The 10,090-nt window shown below is 43.2% G+C and overlaps 1 protein-coding gene across 2 annotated transcripts; it reads left to right on the top strand.

Annotated features, from left to right (window-relative positions):
- Positions 1-1,958: 1,958 nt before the first annotated feature.
- On the top strand, positions 1,959-9,957 carry gprc5c (G protein-coupled receptor, class C, group 5, member C). Of its 2 annotated transcripts, XM_076151961.1 has the most exons (7): positions 1,959-1,999; positions 2,091-2,143; positions 3,950-4,698; positions 4,805-5,098; positions 7,278-7,378; positions 7,592-7,729; positions 8,143-9,957. In XM_076151961.1, exons 3-7 carry the CDS (start codon positions 4,008-4,010, stop codon positions 8,170-8,172), a joined length of 1,254 nt encoding a protein of 417 aa, XP_076008076.1. In that variant the 5' UTR covers positions 1,959-1,999; positions 2,091-2,143; positions 3,950-4,007; the 3' UTR covers positions 8,173-9,957. The 2 variants fall into 2 exon arrangements, with proteins under 2 accessions (XP_076008076.1, XP_076008075.1); XM_076151960.1 differs by lacking the exon at positions 1,959-1,999 and having other exon boundaries at positions 2,097-2,143; positions 7,592-7,733.
- The last annotated feature ends 133 nt before the right edge of the window (positions 9,958-10,090 follow it).

Below are 10,090 nucleotides of genomic sequence, written 5' to 3'. Positions count from 1 at the left end.
AGGTTTTTGTTTCATTATTGTAATGCTAAGAGAAGACAAATAAGTGTAGAGCCACTGTACTGGTGTAGAACCAGTGAGAAAAACCTGCTTTTTGTATTGTGTGAATGTTGTGTGTGTGTGTGACCACCCACACAGGTTTAATTCTTCCCTCACCCACACACACTTTCCAGCTGTTTACTGTATAAGTCAAAGACAGCGTGACAGCCCCATCTCAAGCTGAGCTCATATTATGGACAGATATGGACACTGATCTTTTCTTTGAAGACGTCTCCTGCTGTCTGATCATAACAGTGTGTGTGCGAGGGGGGGCAAGATGGATGACACAACAAACAGAGTCCTAATGTGTTGCTAAGATGCCTGTGCAGACTTTAATTCTACAGTTTAATGGAGCAATGTCCAGGCACGGACACATCTGCACAGCTGCGTATGATGGAGCTATTAAAAGGGCGGGTGGGTGGGCGGTGGGCTGATAAGGACACTGTACAGAAATAACCCCCCGCCTGATGCTGCCTTCAAATCCAATGTTTCCCGTCAGCCATCTGCCCTTTGTGCTTGTTCAAACAGCCACATATCCCAACTCTCAACACCTATTCAGGTCTGCAGGTGTCAGGAAGCTGGAATGAACAACCAATCATCACAAAGGCTGACAAATGTGTCCAATCAGATTCCCTGATTAACATCCAGCATTTTAAATCAACTTAAATTGACCAAACTGATATTTTAACACTGTCATCTATGTACTTGTGTACTTTGTAACTTAAAACCAGGCCTTGAATGTAAATAACAAATGTGGCTTTGAATAGAGACAACAAACGAGGCCTCATGTCTTCATTGTCTTGTTCTGGTCTCTGGTCTGATGGTAAATGTTCCTGTTTGTTGTCTTGTTGTTCTTAAGGTGGCTTCTTTTGTGCTGTTCACACTGTGTCCCAGTTGTTTTGGTGTAGTATACATGACGCAGTGATTCTGTCTGTAAGCACTTGTTACAGTTTCATAGGAGAGGAAAATAAAATCACAACCCCTTCACTTTGAGTTTGTTTTCTTTGGATACTTGAGTGTGTTTTACTGCTTTTTCTTGTTTAATTTAAAACTACCAGTGGTAAATATTTGAATTCAGTCATTAGGTTGCCTGTCTGCTGTGTAGCTCTGCTTATAGATGAAGGTGACAGCGTACAGGCCATTAAGAAGCCATCTTTTTGGATGTGCAGAGAAGGCATAATGCGGACGAGCTCCGGAATGAGACGTGAGAGAGGAGCAGAGAGGAGGTCAGACTGAGGTGAAGATGACAATACAGCTGATCTATATGTGGAAACTAACGATTTCATCTGAAAACCACAAGGAACCAGACAGGGAGAATACATATAGACAAAATAAAAAAGGCTTACGGCCACTGAAATGGAAGATGATAGAAAATAGTAAAAGCTATGGACGTTTGTGGTTGAAACTACAACAAATATCACCACAAAAATGTCTAACCTTAGAAATAGTCAAAGGAACTAACTATTCTAAATCATTCCTCAACCCATCTTTATAAGGTTAGGAATGCTTTTTATGTTGCAAACAATCTTATCAAGTGAATTTGTCATAATAGTATACAGAAAGAAAGAAAGAAAGAAAGAAAGAAAGAAAGAAAGAAAGAAAGAAAGAAAGAGCAAATAATTTTCAGAGTGGTACTTTTTGAGATTTTGTATGCTAAATGAACTTTTGCTGCCCCCTACCGGTAGAAGGGACACTTTTCACTCTGTTGGTGTACTTTTAACCACCAGATGGCGCTTTACACCACTTTTGATAGTGAATCAGCGATAAACTTGTGTGAAGCAAAACGCGCGTGTGTGCGTGAGCGTGCGTGTCCAATGAAGAGAGAGAACACACACGCACACACAGAAAGAGAGAGAGAGGGAGAGAGAGGTAGAGAGAAAGAGAGTTCGGTCACATCGAAACGCTGCCATAGGATTCTTCAGATTTTGCTTTAGTTTTTCCATCTTCCACGCCTAAAATCGACCTAACGCAGATTTTATTGACTTCGAGCAACAGAAACTTTACTTTGACTGTCGGTGATTGGTTGCGAGTCACTTTGTGGGATTTTTCTGCAGGTGAAGCGGCGAAAGAAAACACCCAGAGCTGGCAGAGTGCTCCGATCAATCAGGTATGATCATTCATCTGATACATCTATTACACATCGCCCGTTAAATATAGAATTCATAATATGTTTGCAAATGTCAGAGAAGGTGAGGAATCTGATTTAAAAGTCAAATATGTGCTTTGATTGTTCATTGTAATAACGCACAGATGCATCGGGACATCAAGACGGTCTTAAAGTGTCCATAGATTTCTGGTTTACTAGAGAAGTTGTGTTGTTACCTCACATAATGATACTTTATTGATTTATATGTAATTTGGGGGGAAATCACTAGTCTGTTACATGCTTTTGATCAGGTTATGTAACAAGCAAACATGTACTGTATGTGTATTCCAGCGTGCAGATCCCAGGAGCTGCAGAAAAGTGAAGTTTCTTGCATGACAAACACCTTAGGGTGCCAGGTGAAAGTAACCAGCTGGGTCAGAGACCTCTGGGTGTTTATATTATAATGATACCCTCTGAATTTCACCATGTCTTCATTTGTTTGCATTCATGTGTAAGTGTAAGGAGACGGATGCAAAGAGATACTTTAGAGCCTTCACATCTGTCTGAGCTAAAGATTTAGAAGTAGCAGGAACAAGTGAAGAATTTTAGGAAGTGTTGCAAGCTTGTGAACTGTAAAAAGGATTACGAATCATTCCTGCAGATTGGATGGCAATCATTTGTACAAATAAATCTGATGTGTATCTGCCAATGTCACTGCCATCTGCAAACAAACACAGATCCAGAATTCCAATTCCAATGCCACCAAAACAGATTCACACTGAGATTCCACTCTTATGAACTCCAGGTCAAGCAAATCTAGCTGAATGGAATTAAAGAACAAAGTCTATGTTCCATTAAAGGCCCTTGTTGTGATCGGGTCACAGTCAGTCACAGCACCCCCCCCCTCATCGATCGGCCCGTGAGTCCATCCTAAGTTCAGTGAAACTGGATCTGATGGGACAAAGGTAAACAGCCAGACAGCAGAAAGACAGAGACTATGGAGACTCATGGGAGAATCAGAAGAGTCCAGCTATCCAGGCTGAATATACAACGTTTAATAATAATAATAATCTATTTTGTACCCTGGTGTTTCCATTTGACAGCACTGTTGGATTTCCTTTGAGGTTCTTTTGTGTGTAACTGTTGCTTCTCCCCTCTCTGCTTATTGATTCCAGGTGCGCTTTAATCTACAATATACAGAAACAATATTTGTGGATGGATCCTGTTAATGATTAACCACAGCATTGAGCTTTCAGATTAATCAGAGCTTTTCTGTGGCTTGGTGAAGTCTGTAATGGTTTCGATGCTCATGAGTAACTGTTCTTTATGACGTCCCTTACTGGGTAAACATTAATATACAATGTAACAAAGGCTTTTGTAGAGATTTGCACTTGTTGCCGTGTGTTTACCGACTCATACGTGTGCAATATTTATCGGGTTGGGTGTCGGCCACACTGCAAAAAGAGAGATGATTGGTCCGGTAATGAGGCTTTAAGCTTTAATTTGTAGTCTCGTCTTAAATTCTCTTAATCATTAGAATCTTATAGTTCAATGAGACTTTAACCAATTTGCAATACAAGAATCAACAGTCATTTTATTGATTCTAGTGCTGTGATTGATGTTTAAAACGCATTTCTTTAAAAATTCGTTCGACCACTTGATTAGTCCATGAACATGAAAATAATTTGCCGTTTATTATTCATGGATTTTAAGAAAATAAGAGGTTTTAAGGCTCGGAACTGACTTGAATAGATTGCTATTTTGCACTTTAAAGCTGGACTCCACTTCCCTCCCTTCTCACACTCTTCCTCTCTCTCTTCCTCCCAGTGAACAGGCGCCGTTAGTATCCCAACTTAACACGGCAGAGACTTCTTCATCTTTCCTCATGGAGGCTAACTCTACCCCTCTGGGCTGCGGCCCAAACGTGGATTCCCTCTACTACAACCTGTGCGACCGCAGTGCAGTGTGGGGAATCGTGCTCGAGGCCTTTTCCGCCGCTGGCATCGTGACTTCCTTTGTGCTCTTCATCTCTCTGCTGGCCAGTGTTCCGTTGATATCAGACAAGAATTATAAGTCCTCGGTGGCGCTGCACGCCTACTTCCTCATCAGCACTTTTGGTCTTTTCTGCCTGACCTTCGCCTTCATCGTGAAGAAGGACTTCTCCACCTGTGCGTCGCGGAGGTTCCTGTTTGGAGTTCTGTTTGCCGGCTGCTTCTCCTGCTTGTTAATGCAGACCGTGAGGCTGAACATCTTAGCCAGGCGGGACCGCGGGCCCCAGGGTTGGGTGCTGTGTTTAGGGGCGCAGGGTCTGTGGTTGGTGGAGGTCATCATCAACGTGGAGTGGCTCATCATCACAATGGTGAGGCAACCGCTAGGGCCGGTCAACGCCACCCAAGTCACCAGAGCCGCGGCGACCTCCTGCCAAATCGGCAACCAGGACTTTGCCATGGCTCTGATCTACGTGATGACCCTGATCCTGGCTGTGGCGGTGGCCAGTTTGGCTGTCATGGGGGGAAAACACAAGCAGTGGAAGAAGGAAGGAGCGTTTGTTTTTCTGACCTGTCTGCTCTCTGTAGGTAAGGAAACTGCCTCAGCTCCAAATGAGATGAAAGCTAGGAAGCACTCTGTTTCTTATTCTAAACATGTAACGTAAACTGTTTAACTGTGCGTTCCTCTGTATAGGCATATGGGTGGCGTGGATCGTTATGTATGTTTACGGGAATAGCAGGAGAGGCAATCCGACGTGGGACGACCCCACCCTGGCCATCGCCCTGGTGGCCAACGGCTGGGTGTTCCTCATCTTCAATACCATTCCTGAAATCTGCTGCTTGGCCAGTTTCGAAGATAACCAGCAGGGTTACCCAGAGGAGCTGTATCCCAGCCGAGGCGTCGGCTATGAGACCATCCTGAAGGAACAGAGCTCCCAGAACATGTTCATGGAAAACAAGGCCTTCTCTATGGACGAACCCAACCAAGGTGAGTGAGTGGACGCTCCAAACACACGGCGTTTGTGGTGACGACATCTCTTATTTACAGATGTGACACGAGGGGAAAACATGAAGCAAAGATCCGTAAGGAAATGTAAATCACATATTTACAAAGAAGAAAAGAAAGTTTCTGTGTGTTTGCTGTCTACCACTAATGCCTTGAAGACATGAGTCACACAGTAACTCCCTTATCGACACGGGAACAGGAAGATCATTAAACAATCTGCTGGGATTTGCATCACTTTGACACATTGTTTGCCAAGGGAACATTACAGATAACAAATTGCTTCGTCACAGGAGTTTGTACGTAAGTACTGTTAGAGCCTGGAGAGTGTGAGGCACAAGACAATCAAGCATGGAAGAATGTTCTAGACAAGAGCAAAGCGCCTTTCCACTTCACCTTCAATGGAAGCTTTCACGCTGTCAACAGGCTGAGGAAGGTAGAGGCCAACTGGCTCATTCTCCTGACCCCTGACCTTTGTTAATGGTTACTGGGAAAGCCTGCATAACAGGGAACGCCTGACGAAGTTAAGGGAAAGCTCAACATTTCTGTCATCGCTCAGCTCTTTGCTATTTCACCCCATTCACCCTCACGTCGCTCCATTGTGCAACTGTGACATCATGATGGGCTGGGCGCTAGGATGCTTCCATTCCTGATTTGATTATTTTAACTGGGACATCATCTGCTGGGGTCCTTCATCCCACCATTGTACAATACTTGACTACATGTTGTCAGACCCCCCGCTTCTGATGGCATTTTATCTGTGGAGATATTTCACACCGACCTTGAGTAAACCTTCAGAACTCACATATTTATACAGATTGACATTGACACTAACATTGTCAGCCCATAGAGACGGTGTGTATAGATGTGATGCGCCCACAGAATGTGATACACTGAGCAGCATATCATCTCACACTAACCCAGACAGAACAGAACAGAACATCAAGTCCTCCAGCCTCCTCCTCCTCCTCCTCCAGCCTCTTCATCACAGCTCTGGGTCTGAAGCTTCCCTCCCTTACGGATGATGTTTGACTTCCTTACATATTGTGAAGTGAAAGTGAATGATTGCCTTCAGCGACATTCCGTTCCCACTGTTTTGTTCCATTCCTCCCGTGTTAATGAATGTCTAGGATCTAACCGGATCTGTTACTACGGCGCCTAAACACCCCCTGCCTCCCATTCCCACCAGAAACCCCACCAGGGTGTGTTTGCTCTGCCTTTGTCTCCGTGGTGACCGAGGCGTGACAGCACTTTCATCCAGGGGAGATATTTTTTACATTTGGAGCGCTTATTCACACTCACATCTCTTAAAGGTGTGTATACAGGATACACGAGGATACACAGTGTCCGTGATACAAACATGCTTGTTGTGGTGATTCAGTGTTGTGTATCCAAGCTTTATGACTCGTTGCCTGGGGAGGTTGGGTCTCAAGTCACTGACTTTCGTTGACTTTCTTTGAAAAATGCTAAACTCTTTGATGTAACTGGCAAGTGACTCTTTGGAATCCTTTGTAACTCATGTTCTCTCCTGTCTGCTCACCTATCATCCATGTGCCATCAATACATCCCTCTCATCCAGGGTTACAGGAAGTAACACTTCTCTCACAAAAGACAGTATAAGCCAGGCGACCTCTGTTCTCTCACATAGGCCTCCTCTCCTCCAGTCTCTTTTGCTTTCCGGCCGGTGGAAATTCCAGTCTGCTGTAAACAAAACTGAATTTCATCCAAGGCTTTGCTGCACAAAAACACATCCAGGTACTTTGATCCGTCCAGGAAACAGAGCCACACACACACCGCACTTTCATCTAAGCTCTCCTCCTTCCACACACACCCTGTTGGATAGGACAGAGCGGTGATACTGGCAGCCTCATTTCCAAAGACTGGACATTTACTAAGCTTCACCTCTAAACAACAACTCCTTCTTTGATCGCCACCATCGCTCAAACTGTATGCAGTTGTCTTTCAGCGTCTGTGGAAACCAGTGGTTGGTTTCCTTCCTTCCCTTTCTGTGTACTGTGCAGACTCTAATCAAGTCTCAAGCTTCCTGCCTGAAAACATTATACATGATCCCAACCAGTCTGGCTTTCAAGCGAGGTTACTCCACTCAAACTAAGTAGGGTTTGTTGTGTGATAAAATAAAGAGTTTGTTGTTTTTCCCTTGCAGGTTCTAAACCCGTCTCTCCCTACAGCGGTTACAGCGGTCAGCTGCGTAGCTCAGTGTACCAGCCCACTGAACTGGCTCTCATCAGCAAGGGAATACTCAACGTGAGTTTGTTTCTACACACACACACATTTACATATGGACACTTGGATCCTCAGGGCTTTTGTGACAACATGTTCCATCTTGACATTCAGTATGTTCACAGATCAAATCCATTCAGTCTCATCCTCTAAGATGTTATTTACAGGTTGAGACCCCCAAACACTTCACAGCTTCATTTCCTCCCTCATCATGCTCAATGTTCTGACTCCATGCAGCAGCAGCAGCCGGAGCTGACCTATGAAACAACCATTCCCAGAGCCTCCCTCAACTCTGCAGCCAACAGTGGGAGCAGCACCCCCTCACTACACACTGACATCGGGAACTCTACATTCACACAGACAAACGGCAATAGCGTAGGTCGTACCCCGGACCCCGAAACCCCTCCTCTTCCTCCTCGTGATACAACTTCCCTTCATTTAACTCTATTTATCTGACGACCTGCTACTTTTCCCTTTCCACTATAGCAACCTCGACAATTTGCCTGTGAATCACTTCTTTGTTTGACCTTTCCTTTTTCCTCTGTTCTTAATTTTGTGACGCTCACGCTGCGTCTCTCAAGGCCTCATGTCAATCACCTCACCTGTTCAATATGCTGACCTGAGCGACCCCTGCAGGGTTTCACCTTTTCATCATGTCAAAAGTTGTGTCTTGTTGGGATTTCTAAGGGTTTAACGCTCTCTTTACACTGAAGTCCTCTAAAAATGTAGTTTTCCTCTTTGCCCTGCTCTTTGATCTGGTGTTAACTCTGCTGTGTGTCTCTCTACAGGGGAATGGAATGCATAGGAAAGCACTGTGATGAATTTGTTCTCAACACCCGCTCCGAAACATTTCAACTGGCCTATTTTCATTTGCACTTGCTGACTGCTTTGCTGTTCCGTGAGCTGGTTCATCCTGACATGTGTGTCTCTCGGTATCAGACGGTGACGCGCTCCATTTGGAAGTCAAAGCTGGACAACAATGACCTTTAACTGAAAAAGAACTGTGAGCTTTGATGGGCCAAATGCTGAATAGGGACTATGCGAACAGATGAGGGGCGTGTTTATTCCACTGCACAGACATATATGCAAAGTGCACCCCCACTCATTTGTACACACACACACACACACACACACACAAATGGTAAGCAAATGTTTGTAACTGGCACCGCACACACTTGGCTGCATGCATGAAACTTCTGATCCAGTTATTCACCCTGACACTGGATTTTTGATAGCAACACTGAAACAACAAGGGGTTGTTTCAGTTTGTCCAACGTATAAGGAAACGTATAACTAAGGTTTGGAACTATATTAGGAACGACTACTACTACTGCTTCACACTACTACTATTTAAGTCATTTCACTAAAACACATTTTTATTTCAGTTTCAGTAAGATTTCTTTTTAATTGTACTTTCAGGTTTTGTTAACCTGTATAATTATGTTGTCTTTTTGTTTTCACACAATGTATATGAATGAGAATACACAATATTTAACATTTCCATCAAGTGACTTATCTGATTATGATTATGGGTATTAGAGTACAAACACACAGCAAATCCTTGTTCTGAGGGAGCTGCTGTTAGGAAAAGAGGTCTCACCCTCTCTCACACTGACACTCTGCTGCTCGGTGACCCAGAATAGAATCCATGAAGAGATGCTACTTACTGGTCCGCATCTATCTGAACTGCTTATATTAGTGCCATTGTTTTATTTAAATTCTTTTTCTCTGACTGCCTCAAACTATGGTAAAAATGTGCAGTGCTTGTGAACATAGCAGGATTTTTGGTTCACTTAATACAAAAACAATCTAAGCTAAGTATTTCACCTTTTTGTTTTTCTCTCATTAAAGCATTTTTCTTTGTTAATGTCCATACGTTTAAACAGTAACCCTGAGTTTGTATATGGTTCTGTTTAACTCTATACTTCTGTGAGCTGATTGTGAATATTGTTTATTTTCACACATCCTTCTGGTATTGAATTAATGTAAATGTGTAGTTCATTTGTCATTCTGTGGACACACGTATAAATATCTATATTTAAGATATAAATTATAGCACTGGTGATGCGCTATTTTATCATTCTAATGAAACAGGCACAGGCATTATTCTTACATTTTTTATGTATTGACAGTTGTTGATTTTCCAGAATGCAGCAGCCACTGAATTTGCTTCCAATCTCAATAAATTTTCACTTGCTAAGGTGTTGATGATTTTATTTCTCTCAGAAAGTTGAAGTAATAAGTGAAAGTGACTGTACCACACTGTTCCCGCAGCTCTCCCACATCTATTTAAAGCTCTACAAAGCTGCTATAATACAACATGTAGTAGTAAAACCTGCAGTAAAACTCCTGCTGGTGGTCAGATAAGAGAAAAGAGGAGAGGAGAGGGCACACGTTTTGTCTTTGTCACTGTTGTTCAGTGGAAGCATCAAACCAGAGTCACAAAACCTCTGACCTCCATTTTTTATACAGACAGAGCCACGACAACAGCACATCTATCTCCTACTGCTTTCTTTAGATCAGTGCAATGTGACAAAACAACATAAACAATGCAGGTGTGTACAGAAATAAAGGTTTGGTTTGGTACAATTTTACCCATATCATCTATTTGGAGTGTGTGTGTGTGTCTTAATTTCCCATTTAAACTATTTTCTAACAGTTAAAGGTGAACCCAGCCTGAACTCCTCTGCACTTTATGAACCTTAGCATCCTGTCCCTGCACTACGCCCCAGCCCA

Source organism: Genypterus blacodes, unplaced genomic scaffold, assembly GCF_046128005.1.
Source record: "Genypterus blacodes isolate CSIRO-AG114 ecotype Tasmania unplaced genomic scaffold, CSIRO-AGI_Gbla_v1 ptg000055l_1, whole genome shotgun sequence".
Taxonomy (NCBI): Eukaryota; Metazoa; Chordata; class Actinopteri; order Ophidiiformes; family Ophidiidae; genus Genypterus; species Genypterus blacodes.
Note: the sequence above shows the minus strand (reverse complement) of the source record. Positions and strands in the feature narration are given on the sequence as shown.